This window comes from Corythoichthys intestinalis, chromosome 21, assembly GCF_030265065.1.
Source record: "Corythoichthys intestinalis isolate RoL2023-P3 chromosome 21, ASM3026506v1, whole genome shotgun sequence".
Classification (NCBI taxonomy): Eukaryota; Metazoa; Chordata; class Actinopteri; order Syngnathiformes; family Syngnathidae; genus Corythoichthys; species Corythoichthys intestinalis.
The window spans coordinates 4813507-4830082 of record NC_080415.1 but is presented as its reverse complement, the minus strand read 5'-3'; the positions used below and the strand labels follow the sequence as shown (position 1 = coordinate 4830082).

The 16576-nt window shown below is 39.7% G+C and overlaps 1 protein-coding gene across 3 annotated transcripts in view; it reads right to left on the bottom strand.

Annotated features, from left to right (window-relative positions):
* LOC130909358 (piggyBac transposable element-derived protein 4-like) overlaps window positions 1–13680 on the bottom strand; it is a 57113-nt gene extending 43433 nt beyond the window's left edge. Inside the window, exon 1 of one of the 3 annotated variants that reach the window (XM_057825710.1) lies at window positions 13295–13680. In XM_057825710.1, the coding sequence (XP_057681693.1) occupies window positions 13295–13385 (91 nt within the window). In that variant the 5' untranslated portion in view covers window positions 13386–13680. The remainder of the gene's footprint in view (window positions 1–13294) is intronic. The other 2 variants (XM_057825711.1, XM_057825712.1) reach the window with 2 other exon arrangements.
* Between the last annotated feature and the right edge of the window lie 2896 nt (window positions 13681–16576).

Below are 16576 nucleotides of genomic sequence, written 5' to 3'. Positions count from 1 at the left end.
GACAGTCAACCTCTTCTGCCACCTGCTGTCAACACTGTTGTTGTCCAACATGCCTCCGAGCATGCATTGTGGCGCTACAGATGTAAATAATCAAAATTCATGTTCTGTGCTAATTATTAATTCAGTTACTGTTCCAGTTGTTTCATTAATTGCTAATTATGGTATTTGGTAACACTTTATTTGAAAGTGGCACCATAAGACTTACTAGCCAAGTCATAATTATGACGGTTTTATGGCAGTCTTATGACAGTCATAATTATGACATGGCTAATGAGTCATAATTATGACGGTGTTATGGCAGTCTTATGACTAGAGGTGTGCGAAATTTCCGATTCTTAGATTATTCGCGATTCGGCCGTGGAAGATTCAAGAACGATTCACAAACATCCAAATTCCGATTATTGAAATATGCCAAGTAAAGCGGAAGTACAACACACTCAGCGCGCCGCGCGGTCTTCGGTACAATGAGGAACGGGGCGAGAGTAGCTAAACATCATGCTTCTCATTACACGGCCCCTCGGGTAATGCCAATGCTCAACTCACGGCTCGAGCTCAACTCATGCCACAAGATAAAAAAAAAAACACCACAACAACATACCTGACTGCTGCCGAAAAGCTGCTACAAAGTAAATCCACCTAATGTTATGGTAGATACTAAGCCTGAACGATATATCGTTTAAACATCGCCATCGCGATGTGCGTGTGCGCAATAGTCCCATCGCAAGCACGTGCGATAGTTTTTCTTTTTTTTGATCCACATACGCCTCACTTTCTGGTCTGCGCACAGCCTCCTACCCTCCCTCTCCCAGCCTTTTGATCCTCTCAGTCACTGCGGCACAACAATGGCTTTGATCTGGCCAAAGAAGCAGACTTCACACGGGCATCTGTTAATAAAGCCAAGCATTTATCTGCTACAGTACTTTATTCTTGTTCAAAAATGATTTGGTTGGACAGTTATGTTTAAAACTTATCATAATTATGAAATTTGAAGTGCTTAAAAACCATTTATTTTTATACATTTTTTAAATCACTTGGGGGGGGTTTGGGGGGGTGAGAAAAAAACATGTCTTATACACGGTGACCCAAAAAAAAGTTTACACTGCCATAATACAACTTAAATGCCATGTTTATTCATCTTAGAATTAGAATTGAATCACAAATTATACATTATTGTAAAGAACATGTACAGTACACTCTATTTTTCAATGTGTCCTCCCTTAAGTGTCACAACAGCCTCCAGGCGCCTGCGGAACGCTTCTTTATGTAGGATGCTGTCATCTTTTCCCAAGATCTAACAATGGACCTCTCCAAGGCTGCCACAGCAGTTTGTGGCTTCTTACAGGCACTGTCCTCCACAGTTGCCCATATGCTATAATCCAGGGGATTGAGATCTGGACTCTGGGGTGGCCACATATCACCTTGTCGATCAACTTTTTGGTCGGCACAGATCGGCACTTCCAGACCCAGGTTTTCGTGAGGCTGTTCCAATATCTTTCAGCTTCTTTTTAACTTTGTAGACTGCACATCTGGATATTCTCAGATTTGCTGTAATCTCAGTAGGTGTCAGACCGGCACGCAGCAATTCAGGTACAGCTAAAGTTTTCTTCATTTTCAGCAGAAGCACAGGAATTGTAGAGACGAGAGATTACCAGCTGCATTGAGTGACCTTAATGAATCACTTAAGCATGACAACCTATTTAGATATGTTTCAATGGCTTTTAAACAAGCAGTCAACTGAGTGTAAACTTTTTTTTGGGTCAACCTGTATGTATCTCTTTCCAATGCTAAATCTGAATAAATACATTGGGCACAAAAAACACACACACACAAAAAAAAATTAAAATGGGGGGGGTGGGGGGGCTACTTTGCGGTTTTTCACTTATCGCGGCGGGTTCTGGTCCCCATTAACCGCAAAAAACAAGGGATGACTGTACACTGTGGTGATCTAAAGTCTTTCCAAACAGCTATTTAAGTCATCTTGTGAAAATATCTTGAAAAAATATATATATAAATGTTTTTTAATATCGCAATATAATATCGCAATATATCGCAAACCCCAAAAAAAATCGCAGCAATAGTTTTTCCCAATATCGTTCAGGCCTAGTAGATACCATTTATATAGGACTAGATGCCATTTAGATTAGGTAGCGTTAGCAGCACATCTTCAAAAAGCTAGATGCGGGCGTTAGTAAAGGCCGCCATCTTAAAGCAGTACACTTCCCTGCAAGGCTGTTGTAGCGAACCTTCCAAGCGAACCTAATTAACTTTTTATCTAAAATACTAAATCGGTAAAATATTGGCTTGAATCTATCTTTAAAATAGTTTTTAAACTTTCACATGTTGAAAGTAGACAAAAGGGAAATTATGGAATAACGGGAGCAATTTTAACAACTTTAACGGTTGATTCACAACATTAAATTAATTGAATGTAGTTTAAAGCTGCTGATACAGAATGGGGACTGGAGTTTTTTATTTACTGTTATTTTTGTATATTTTTTTACTGCTATATGTTAACTTGATACTGAAATAGTTGTTTGGTTTAGCCTGAGAGTATTTTTGAAAAATTTTGGAACTAATGTACAAAACATTAAAAAAAAAAAAAAAAAAAAAAAGGAGGGGAGGTGCATCAATAATCGTTTTATAATCGAATCGGAGCCTCTGAAACGTAATCGTAATCGAATCGTAAGGTGCCCAAAGATTCCCAGCTCTACTTATGACCGTCATAATTATGATATGACACCATCATGGGCATTACTGAATGCTTATAACAGATGTCATTTATTGTTATTCGGCAAATTATCTCATTTTTGAATGGATGTAAAAGATCCGAGCCGGACATAAATGGAGTTAGTAACATAATTGGCCGGATGACACTTAATGACATCTGTCATAAGCATTCAGTAATGCCCATGATAGTGTCATGATTATGACCGTCTTATGACAGTCTTTTGATGTTGCTGTTAAGTAAAGTGTTACCAAATACCATAACAAATAATTAATGAAAGAACTTGAACAGTAGCTGAATAAATAATTAGCAGACAACATGAATTCTGATTAAGCCTGAACGATATATCGTTTAAACATCGCCATCGCAAGGACGTGCGATAGTTGTTGTTGTCCCCCCCCCCCCAATCCATAAACCTTTGTTCTGCTTCATTCGCTCACACAGCCTCTCTCACCCCCTTTCCCAGCTCTCAGTCACCGCGGCACTTGCTTATTAAAGTTAACGATGGCTTTGATCTGGCCAAAGAAGCCGGGCGGCAATCTGTCAATCATCGTTTAACTTGTTAAACAGTTTCTGGAAGGAAGCGCGGGCTGGAATTAATGTGTGTGTCTGTGGGGGGAGAATGTAGAGACGTTCGAAACATAAAATAAACGCCAGAAGTGATTATGAGGAGTTTGTCATTTCTACATGTCACTCCAAGAGTCACAGCCATGTTAGGTAAACAGAAGCATTTAATAAAGCCAAGCATTTTTCTACTACAGTACTTTATTCTTGTTTAAAAATGATTCAGTGGGACAGTTATGTTTAAAACTGATCATAATTATTACATTTGAAGTTCTTAAAAAGCATTTATTAAAATATGTATACAGTGCCTTGCAAAAGTATTCGGCCCCCTTGAATCTTGCAACCTTTCGCCACATTTCAGGCTTCAAACATAAGGATACAAAATTTTAATTTTTTGTCAAGAATCAACAACAAGTGGGACACAATCGTGAAGTGGAACAAAATTTATTGGATAATTTAAACTTTTTGAACAAATAAAATACTGAAAAGTGGGGCGTGCAATATTATTCGGCCCCCTTGCGTTAATACTTTGTAGCGCCACCTTTTGCTCCAATTACAGCTGCAAGTCGCTTGGGGTATGTTTCTATCAGTTTTGCATATCGAGAGACTGACATTCTTGCCCGTTCTTCCTTGCAAAACAGCTCGAGCTCAGTGAGGTTGGATGGAGAGTGTTTGTGAACAGCAGGCTTCAGCTCTTTCCACAGATTCTCGATTGGATTCAGGTCTGGACTTTGACTTGGCCATTCTAACACCTGGATACGTTTATTTTTTAACCATTCCATTGTAGATTTGGCTTTATGTTTTGGATCATTGTCCTGTTGGAAGATAAATCTCCGTCCCAGTCTCAGGTCTTGTGCAGATACCAACAGGTTTTCTTCCAGAATGTTCCTGTATTTAGCTGCATCCATCTTCCCGTCAATTTTAACCATCTTCCCTGTCCCTGCTGAAGAAAAGCAGGCCCAAACCACGATGCTGCCACCACCATGTTTGACAGTGGGGATGGTGTGTTCAGGGTGATGAGCTGTGTTGCTTTTACGCCAAACATATCGTTTTGCATTGTGGCCAAAAAGTTCAATTTTGGTTTCATCTGACCAGAGCACATTCTTCCACATGTTTGGTGTGTCTCCCAAGTGGCTTGTGGCAAACTTTAAACAAGACTTTTTATGGATATCTTTGAGAAATGGCTTTCTTCTTGCCACTCTTCCATAAAGGCCAGATTTGTGCAGTGTACGACTGATTGTTGTCCTATAGACAGACTCCCCCACCTCAGCTGTAGATCCCTGCAGTTCATCCAGAGTGATCATGGGCCTCTTGGCTGCATCTCTGATCAGTTTTCTCCTTGTTTGAGAAGACAATTTGGAAGGACGGCCGGGTCTTGGTAAATTTGCAGTGGTCTGATGCTCCTTCCATTTCAATATGATGGCTTGCACAGTACTCCTTGAGATGTTTAAAGCCTGGGAAATCTTTTTGTATCCAAATCCGGCTTTAAACTTCTCCACAACAGTATCTCGGACCTGCCTGGTGTGTTCCTTGGTTTTCATAATGCTCTCTGCACTTTAAACAGAACCCTGAGACTATCACAGAGCAGGTGCATTTATACGGAGACTTGATTACACACAGGTGGATTCTATTTAACATCATCGGTCATTTAGGACAACATTGGATCATTCAGAGATCCTCACTGAACTTCTGGAGTGAGTTTGCTGCACTGAAAGTAAAGGGCCCAAATAATATTGCACGCCCCACTTTTCAGTTTTTTATTTGTTAAAAAAGTTTTAATTATCCAATAAATGTTGTTCCACTTCACAATTTTGTCCCACTTGTTGTTGATTCTTGACAAAAAAATTAAATTTCATATCTTTATGTTTGAAGCCTGAAATGTGGCGAAAGGATGCAAGATTCAAGGGGGCCGAATACTTTTGTAAGGCACTGTATATATATATACAGTGGGGAGAACAAGTATTTGAGACATTGCCAATTTTCCCATTGGGAGTGTATCAAATACTTGTTCTCCCCACTGTATATATATACACACATTTTTTAAAATCATACTTTGGGGGGAAAAAATGAGAAAAAAACATGTCTTATATGTATCTCTTTCCAATGCTAGATCTGAATAAATACATTGAGCACACACACACACACACACAAAATTGGGGGTGGGGGGGTGTGCGCTACTTCGCGGTTTTTCACTTATCGCGGCGGGTTCTGGTCCCTATTAACCGCGAAAAACGATGGAATACTGTACACTGTGGTCATGATGAGTCATCCAAAGTCTTTCCAAACAGCTATTAAAGTCATCTAGTAAAATTTTCTTTAAAAATATTGCAAATATTTAGAGCTGAAACGAATACTCGAGTAACTCGAGTTTAATAACTGATCCGAGTAATTTTGTTCACCTCGAGGAATCGTTTGGTTTTGCCAGCTCTAAGCATCACTACTTTTAATGCGGGACAACGCGCTGACGTCACGTGCGTAGAGGAAGAAGCAATAAAAAAATACCTTACTGCAGTAGACAGCAGTTACAAACTGCGCCGATATTGCTAAAAACTATGCCCGCATGTCGCTACGTGGTAGCAGGTAGCGTCTGTATGCCTGTCATGATATCACATGTATGTAGAACTAGATGCGAAATGACCGACTAGGCGGCGTTAATAAAACAGCCGCCATCTTAAAGCAGTACTCTTCTCAGCGCTCATAAATAAGATTAACGTTACTGTCACTTGCTAACGTAACGTTATCCCTGCGGAGGGCTAAGTTTCTATTCATTATGACTACTGTCGATGCTTGGCTAACTCTTACATACAGGCTTTATTTAATCTGTGAAAACAGCGCTGTAGAGTGATTAGGGTGTAAAATAAAAACTTAATAATGCTAAGTGTCAATTTTAGCTCAGTAGTCTTGCTGGATAAAACACCAAGTAGCACTGGTGCCTAATGTGGTCCAATACAGCACAACATTTATTTTTTACTGCAAAAACTCAAAATCCTATCATGACAAAGTTTCGAATAACTTAAAACTTAACTAGAATTTATAGCTTAACACAATCTGAAATTCAATTGAAACACGTGGGGAAAAACACCTAACTTTTAAGTGATGTGTAAGCGTAACTACATTTTAGGTGAGGAATATATATATTTTTTTATTAGATCTAAAAGTTTTTGGAGTGAAAGCAGTGAATCAGTCTTTTTTTTTTTTTTTTTTAAGTCACCTTTGAGACGCAATTGTTGGCTGTTTTCAACAATGTACATAGGAAAAAAAGTAATTGATTGACTGAAAATGGTTCAATATTAGATTAAATGTCTTGTTATCTCATCTCTATTTATAATTGCTCTTTACCTAAAAAAAAAAAAGTTTTATCCGATTACTCGATTAATCGATAGAATTTTCAGTCGATTACTAAAATATTTAATACCTGCAGCCCTACAAATATTTAATATCGCAATATAATATCGCAAACCCCCCCAAAAATCACAGCAATAGTTTTTTCCAATATCGTTCAGGCCTAATTTTGATTGTTATTTACATCTGTAGCACTACAATGCTTACTAGGAGGTATGTGTTGCCTATTAATCCAAATAAATCAACAAATAAGCCGCATTGGACAATAAGCCGCAGGATTTAAAATGAAGGAAAAAAGTAGTGGCTTATAGTCTAAAAATTACAGTAAGTATTTTCGTCAAAAAGACTAAGAAAAATAAAAGGGCGGCCAAAAACAACACTGCTCACATGGCAACTTTACCTAACATGTCTGATATGAATAACAAATCACCTGGATGGGAGAGTTAGATGAAGAAGTTAGAAGCAGAAGTTACAAGCACAAGAACGGCATGACGAGAGGAAACAATGCCGCCTCACGACGTAGAGGATTTGCGAGATTATTGAATATACACGTTATTTTACACCCATATACAGGGGTTGGACAAAATAATGGAAACACCTTACATTTTGGCATCATAATAATTGAACATAATTATAATTGTTAAAGAACGACATGACTAACATTCTAATGAAGTTGAGCATCTCGTATGGTTGGCACAATCCCAGACTTGAACATTATTGCGCCTTTATGATCATTTTTAGAGATTCAATTAAGACGTCGATTTCCACCCCCATCTTGTCTAAAGTAGTTAGAGCAGGGGTCGGGAACCTTTTTGGCTGAGAGAGCCAGAAACACCACATATTTTTAAATATAATTCTGTGAGAGCCACACAATATATTTCAAAATAAAAATACAAGTAATATGTGCATTTTATGTCATTTCAACACTTTTAAAGTAAAATAAGTCTGAATTCTTTTTAATAACTTACATAAATAATAATAATTTAATCAAATAATAAATAATATTAAAATAGTTATTTTAATATTTTGTTGTGTCCCTAGATTCACCCAATGTTTAAAATGTTTCATCTTATTTCGTTGTGTTTGTGGAACATATCCACACAAGCTTCAGCCTGAAAAGACTGTTGTACTTACGGTTTTGAACCAGCAGGGGACAGCGTTCGCTTCTTGACGTGCATGGGCAATAAGTGTTCGTGTTTTAGAGCCGTCTCGAGACAGACGTTGTTGTTAAAAGTATTTTTTTTTCTTGTTTCAGGTGACAAAAAGAGTATAATTTGACTGTGTATATTAGCGGATTGCTTTATTTTAGGATTCATTCGCTGCTCAGCCTTCAACGCGTACAGATGCACTCTAAGCTTCTGAAGCACTCTCTTATCTTAACCGATAAGCGCTCAGGGCCAGCAAGCTCGCCTCCCAGTATGGCTCCAAAGAATTTGAAGCCTGGAGACTTGGATGAAATAAAATCCTCCATACAGAAGTTTGAGGTCTCCTTGACTGGCTTGATTCAAAACCAGAATCAAGAAATCGTCAGAGAGCTCCAGTAAACAGATGCAAAAATGTCAGGGACATGACTAAGCACGCCCTGAAACTAATTGAGCTGCTTGACTGGACGCCTGAACGTGCGTCTTTAGTTGTATGGGGGACGGGAAACTGATAAGCATATGCTTCATCCCGTCCACCTTTGTCCTCTCTTCGGTTCCTTCGGGCAAATCATATCACATTTTGTAATTGTCAATGATACCGATGATGATGACAATAAAATCCCATTCCAAAATTCCATTCCATTCCATTGTGATTGGGATTGGGATGTGTAATGTGTGTTAATATAGTTCAGGAATATGTTAATCATTAAGTTACTTTATGTATGACAGCAGATATGTTCGTAATGGCGAGCGGACGACGAGTGAATGTTAGTAGTGTCTAAAATGTTAAAAGCTAAATGTTTTCTCACAAAAACTTGTATTTATTAATTAATGTAATTATATAAGAATTCACATTTAAGAGCTAATAAGAAATGAGCCATCTGCACAGCAATGCGAGACGGACATTGTTGTTTTTTTTCTTGTTTCAGCAGTACACGAAAAACGAAAATAAAACAAAATTAAATGTGTAACAACTAGCAGTGCAACAGTTTGCGGTTCAAAGCCGAACCGTACGGTACGCCCTGTACGGTTCAATACGCCTTTATGAACCGCGCCTTTTCGGTTTTGCAATTAATGTATTTCGAACGCTTGTGGAATGAATTGATTGATCGAGCTCTGTGTGCCTGTGTGTGACGTGAAGCACCGCTGTGGAGAAATTCCCGCCCCGCAAGTAAATGTCGGATCGCTGTCAAGCACCTGTGTAATAGAAGCCGAGTAACGCCCTCTCTCGCATACGAGCGAATTGAAAGTGAAACAAGAAAGAAAACAAATAGCTATGGCGAGCAGACGAGTGGAGAGACCGAATTTTGAGGAAGCACCGGCTTCTTTCAGATCTGCGGTGTAGGAACATTTGGGTTTTCCCGTGGACTACAATGCGGTGGGAGAGAAAATATTGAAAAAAAAAAAAAAAACAATTTGCGAGCATTGCTCAGCGCTTGTTCCCTATGCTAATGGCAACACTTATAACATGACTCCGGAACTTCAGCCCGCATCACCCAGAGATATCACTTTCTCAGAGCAGGACAACCCTGGAGATGACACCAGTGAAAACACACGGCAGGCTTCGTTAATTTATTTGCAACGCTTGACCCGCGTTACATTGCTCCCTCGCGGACATATTTCCCCAACAACGTATTCCCCGACATTTATGAAATGGCACGCAAAGCCATCGAAGATGATTTCGCTAAAGCACATAGTTTCGCCCTGACTAGGGATGGGAATCGAAATCCGATTCCAATTCGGAACCGGTTCCCAGTGTTTCGAGGCCTCGACATCACAATGAAAAAGCCTTAACGATCCCTTTAACGAGTCCTGAAGACGCATATTGCGTTGTGATTGTTTTGTTGTCCAAACACATCAAACTAGCATGGCGCCAAGAACCACCCGCTCCAAAGTTTGGCTACACTTCACCAGGAAAGAGGGTGAAAATGAAAGGTTACGATGGTTTAGCACGGTAATTGCAGCTGTAAACATAACAATGACAGCACGTAGGTTCAAACGCTCGAAAGTGTGTCTTTACTTCACGAGGAAAAATTACAACAAAACGACTTACAATCATTGCAAGGTGGAGATAACTGCATCGGGAGGGAAGGTGGAGATATCTGCATCGGGAGGGAATAGACTGCACTGTCCTCACAGAGACAGCTATACAGCTAGCTAAACTCCGAAATGACGATACAGAAGACAGAAGTCAAGTATAATTTGCTGACTTTCTTCAACCATCACTTGAAGAGTGAAACTAAAAATAGAAATGAAACAAATCAATTTCGTCCCCAATAACAAACAGGTTTGCATCAACGTAAATCAGCGATGATTAGCGGCTAATTCAGTAATAACAAAGCAGTTAGCATGCGTTCGCTAGCATTAGCAAATCGTTCAAACCACTACACAACTGGATTTAAGTGTCCGATCGCGAGTGGAAACACACAACAACAACACAAAAGATGATACATACAGGCGTTGCTTCTGTAGATTTATTACAAGCATTAACAAAGAACGTAGGGTCGCAGCAGTGCTTCCCTGTCTCATTAACTTTCTCACTCGCTTGGATGCGGCATTTCTTCTTCTTCACGTGAGCACGTTCTTCTTCACGTGAGGAAGCGCAAGGGCGCCCCCACTTGAGCGTGAAAGCACCATAAAAACTAAAAGGCATGCATTTCAATATACTGGTAAATACTACTTTAACAGGGGATCCCCAAACTACGGCCCGCCCCGACATTTGGTCTGGCCCCCTGAACAATACCAGAGAGCATTTTGAATTTTTTTTTTTTTCTTAATAGTGTTAATTATTTTCTGGCCTTTTTCTGTGAAGAACTCAGAGAGGGTTATTTGGTTATTATCTATTTGATTAATAGTGTCATTTTTATTAATTATTATTATATTATTATTATTATTTATTTTATTTTTTTTTACTTTTGTTCCGTGAAATATCCAGAAAGGGTTATTTGATTGTGGAATTCTGAAAAACAAAATTTTTTTTTACATTTAGGCACTCCTGCAATCGTCACACTTTTTCTGTTTCTGTTACAAACTGACCCCGGCCCCTCATCAGAGAAGGGAAAAGTTATGCGGCCCTCACTGGAAAAAGTTTGGGGACCCCTGCAAGTTTAACACATATTGCTAATGGCAGACCAACGACCTATATGCCAATATATACCAATATTTTTTATTTCTGTTACAAAAATGTTTCAGTAAAATGTTACATTCTTGTGCATTTGCCACTTATTGCCACAGTTAATATTGAGGCTTTGGGCCTCTTTTGACCTTGTTGTGAGTTTTTAAGGTTGTGACTTCTGATTAAACAAATTCAATGCCAATCAAAACGTCTGTTCTTCTTTTCCCCCAAATTAGAATCGATAAGAGAATCGATAAAGAATCGAATCGTTAATCAATATCGATAATGGAATCGGAATCGTAAAAATCCTATCAATTCCCATCCCTAGCCCTGACCACTGATAGTTGGACCTCCCGTGCTACAGAGTGCTACTACCTAACTGTGACGGTCCACTATAATTCATACCTGTCAAGTTGTACGGTCTTGTCGTAATTTGTACAAGTGAGCACTGATTTTTAAATGTGTACGCCGTACGTTACGTTCAAAATCTGCACGTTTTTCGTGCATTACCTTTTTTTTTTTTTCATCCGTTTGGATTTGGTCACCGTTTCTGCAACGACACAATGTTCGTTAATACGTTGGTTGAATGACGCGAGAAAAGTCAGACACGGAGAGGGAAGAGTGTTTGTTGAGACACTGTAGCAAACGCGATGCCAGGCGGCTCCAATATTTCCTGACTGTAGCCGACAGCATACAATCTACGCCTAGATATCTCATGCATATAGAACTACATGCGAAATGACAGACTCGGTAGCGTTAGTAAACAGCAGCCATTTTAGAGGAGTAAACTTCTCAGAAAGGCTCTGTTGTAGTAAACCTTCCGAGCGAACCTAAGCAACTTTTTATCTAAAATACTCCTAAATTGGCAAAATCTTGACTTGAGTCTATCTTTAAAGGATAAAACAGTTTTAAATTTTGCACATGTCGAAAGTAGACAGAAGGGAACTAATGCAAAAACGGGAGCAATTTTATCAACTTTAACGGTTGATTCACAACATTAAATGACCTCCAAAGATAGCAAAGGTTACTATGTTTTTGTTTTTTTTAAATAAAAAAAAAAAAAACATGAGAGGTATCACCAGTTACTTTGCCAAGTAACTTTTTTACTACTGTGTGTGTATTTCAGTAGTCAGTCACTACACTATCCAAAGAGCTTAGAGGCATTTTAACAGTCGAAAATCTTTACATTTTAAATGTTTATTTCATTTTTTAAAAGCAAAATAAAGGCAGTTTAAAAAAAAAAAAAAAAAGGGCAAAACGAAACCGAACCGAGAGCCCAAAAACTGAGGTTCAAACCGAACCCTGGGCTAACTGAACCGTTGCACCCCTAGTAGCAACACACTGAAGAATTTAATCTCTGTCTGCACCATGCTGCAGATACATAGCTATTATTTCAACTGACTGCCACACGCATTACACATCACGCATCATTTTGTGTTCTCCACTGCCGCACTTGTCCTGAATGTCACCTGATCACTGCCTTACCTAAGGATAAAATGTGAGTGCCCCTTGCTGGTTGCCGTTTTTAACGCTTCCCCTGTGGCACGTACGCCCGCCAGGTTATCCCTGAGGTTCTAGCGCCCTTCCCATTACATAACTTTTTTTTTTTTCCTATAATTGAAGATTTGTCAACGAGCCAGAGGCAGCCGTCAAAAGAGCCATATCTGGCTCGCGAGCCGTCAAAAGAGCCATATCTGGCTCGCGAGCCATAGGTTCCCGACCCCTGAGTTAGAGGGTATTCTAACTGAAGAATGGTTTAAAATTTCTTTGGAAACAATTCACAAGTTGAATGAATCAATACCTCGGAGAACTGAGGCTGTAATTGCCGCAAAAGGCCAACCTACACCATGTAGCATTAGTTTTTGTTGAGTTTTTAAAGATGTTTTCATTATTTTGTCCGACCCCAGTATATTGAATGTACACCGCGAAACTCTTATGATGAGAAAGACCAGAGATATTTCATCTTAGACCGCGAAGGAGGAGGAGGGCGCAGGCAAACAGCGGTGGTGACGCCATAGATGAGAAGTATTTCAAACCAGATATGAATATTTACAGCTTTTGTTTTTCTCGTTTCATGTGCATGCAGGCAGCTTTAAGTATATCAGTTGTACAGAAGATCAGTGGTAAACATAATAAGAAGGAAAAACAAACATCTGCCTAAAATTAGTTTTCGGCTTTTGGGATATCTGTGATTTGTCTATGTGAAGTTTCAATGTGTTCTGTTTGCCATGTTTTGTCATCTTGTTTTCAAATATTTACCTTCTTCCGTCTACTTGAGAGCGTTTTAATTTGCAAGTAAAGGACGCCGGACTGGTTGTTTAGTGCAGCACACACAAAATAGCTTCTTTTACATTCTACAAGCCACTGTACGTACTTTAAAGAAACAAGCGTCAAAAGTGAACCAACCTTCTAGTCTGTGAAAAAGAACTTTGCCGCCACAAAGTTCCTCCGAGGACCTTTCTGCTGCCGCTGTCGTTCTCGCGTCCATTTTCCACATTCGACGCCTTGTTCTCGTTAGCCACTGGGATATGCTAGGCTAGGCTAAATTAGCTCCAACGAGCTCCGTGAAGACTTGAATATTGAACGAATAAAACAGTGCTCGACAACGCCGAGGCTTTGGCTTAGTGAAGGGAGGAAAATAAATGTTACGCTCGAGCCTTCATGCTCGAATCCGATTCGAGCAAATGAAGTAGAGGCGTGTCAAAGCAGGGTTCGGAAAACAGCGTCGAGCCAGCCCATCTCTCCTCTCGAGCCAGCCCGAAATCACGTGACTACTGCGGACGAGGCTTCGAACGTCACAGACGTGTCACAGTTTCCTCGTGGAAATTAAAAGTCGATGGGAGTATACCCCGCTCGGGTTGGCTCAATCGGTGGGAACGCAATGAAAAGTGGCAGAACAACGCGGTTATTCGGCGTTTTTTTTTTTTTTTGGAGAGGAGTAATTTTCGCGAGTCCTACAAACATTCTCTTATTTTCAAGTCAGAAGTGACAATATCGTTACCAAATGAAAAATGCAAAAGTTATGAGGTAGATATCCGTGACTTTTTTACAGACACCTTTTTTTTTATTGTGACGTAAATTGTTTAAAAGTTTAAAATATGCGAGTCAAGACTTTTTAAAGTTTTTGTTTTTTTTAAACGAAATATTAGACATCAATTAAGCTAAACAAGAGACATTTTGAATAATAAATATAACTAGGCCTGCAAGCAGGACTGAACGGGCCCTCGCAATCTAGCGCAACTCGGACGTCACGCAACTCGGACTGTGTGCAGGTCAGGCTGGTGGCAGATCCTCCTCTCTAATTATCTCATTAGAACTTACATGCTCGAAAGTCGCCTATTTACATTCCCACACCCAAGAGATAAAAACCCCTATTGGAGAGAGTACTACAAAAAAGGAGCCACTACTGAGCTGTGCAGCCAAGCCCTTATTCAAAACCCAAAATTAATCTTCTAACTCGGCCAATTCGACCAAGTGTGCCAAATACTGTGGCTCTATAAGCTGCCTGAGTCTCTGAAAAAAAATATTTCCTTTAAATGGCGAACAAAGGGTCGTCACGGCAACAGACAGAGACACGTGGACATGGGCCGTAAATAAGTATTTTAATAGGTCTTGAAACTACAATGACCAACCTGAAAAGAACTGAACATGTATTGGAAAAACGAGTGACTTTCTATTGCCACTAGTTGGCGCTGTAGGTTTGATGCAAATGACCCCTACAAGGCCCTTCAGGGTATGACTCTCAACAAGCACGGGAAGTTTGCCGCAGATATGTTGTATATCTGCCGAGTTATGACTGTTCAAAATTTTTGGAGAGAAAAATTATTGACAGTCATTTTCACTTTCCTGTTTGGACCCCTCCGCTTCAACGAAACTTCAATATTTTTCATCAGGCACCTGAAGACAGGTCTTAAGGCTTCCCTTATGCAGGTTTGAGGTCGATTAATTTTTTCCCTTGGAGGAGGAGTGTGTCACCGTAAAAAAGGGCATTTCCTGTTCCCACTAGGAGGCGCCAGGCACAAATGGTAAATTTTCAATCCAGTCGTGCTCAGGCTGGTATACCTCACACACATGGCAGATTTAAAATAGATTGAACGTTGTATGAGGGAGTTATCAGTCATTTTCCGAATTCGGTGTTTTGGCGAAAAAATGGCAGACTTTGGCACCCCGCCCAGGTCAGGCCCGTGAATGAAAACACACCATTTTGATAACTTAAGATTTCATATGCCTCATGAACAGTCTCGCCAATTTTGAGAATGATCAAACTAATTCCCTAGGTGCCAAGGTGTAAAATGTGCACACTGTAAATCGATAAAAAATTCACATTCAATCCAAAATACCCGATTTCCTGTTGGGTTTGGAATACGCATGCAAGAGACTTTTTGGAGCAGTTTTGTACAAGGTATTGACTCTCCGAATTTCATCCATCTACGTTGAAAAAACCTAAATGGAGAGGCCTTTTTGAAAATTTCAAGGGGGCGCCACTGAGCCATTTTGTTACATTTTTTCGTAACGTTGCAAGATTATTGAACGTTATGCAAAGCCGCATGTATGTCGAAATTTTTGTGAGTTTTCGTGCATGTTCAAGCCTCCAAATGTAAACTCCTACTGTTAACCGATAAAAATTTCACATTTGATCCAAAATACCCGATTTCCTGTTGGATTTGGAAAATGGGTGCAAGAGACTTTTTGGAGCAGTTTTGCACAAGGTATCAACTCCCCAAATTTCCTCACTCTATGTTGGAAAAACCCAATAGGAAAGGCCTTTTTTAAAACTTCTTTCTGTCGCCACTAGTTGGCACTGTAGAGTTGATGCAAATGACCCCTACACGAACCTTCAGGGTATGACTCTCAACAAACACGGGAAGTTTGGCGCAGATATGTTGTATATCTGCCGAGTTATGACTGTTCAAAGTTTTTGGCGAGACAAATTGTTGACGGTCATTTTCACTTCCAGTTTGTACCTCTCCGCTTCTACAAAACCTCAATATTTTTCATTAGGCACCTGAACACATGTCTTGAGGCTCCCCTGAAACAGGTTTGAGGTCAATAGATTTTTTTCCCTTGGAGGAGGAGCCTGTCTCGTAAAGAAGGCCATTTCCTGTTCCCACTAGGGGGCGCCAAGCCTAATGGGTAAAATTTAAATGCAGTCGTGTTCAGGCTGGGATATCTCATATACTTGCTAGAAATGAAAAAGATTGAACGTTGTATCACGGAGTTTTTAATCATTTTCTGAATTTGGTGTTTTGCCCAAAAATGGCCAACTTTGGGACTACGCCCAGGCCAGACCCTTGGATGAAAACTCACCATTTTGAAAACTTAAGATCTCATATGTCTCCTGTATAGTCTGACCAATTTTGAAGACGATCCAACTATTTTCTTCAGCGACAAGGTCTCAAATGTAAATCGATAAAATTTCGCATTTGATCCAAAATTTCCGACTTCCTGTTGGATTTGGAATAAAGGTGCAAGAGACTTTTTGGAGCAGTTTTACGCAATGTATCGACTCACCAAATTTCATCATTCTACGTTGAAAAAACCTAATAGGAAAGGCCTTTTTGAAAATTTCAAGGGGGCGCCACTGAGCGATTTTGTTAAATTTTTTTGTAGATTATCAAAATTTACGCAAAGTTGCATGTATGTGCAAATTTTGGTGAGTTTTCGTGCATGTTCAGGCCTCCAAACGTA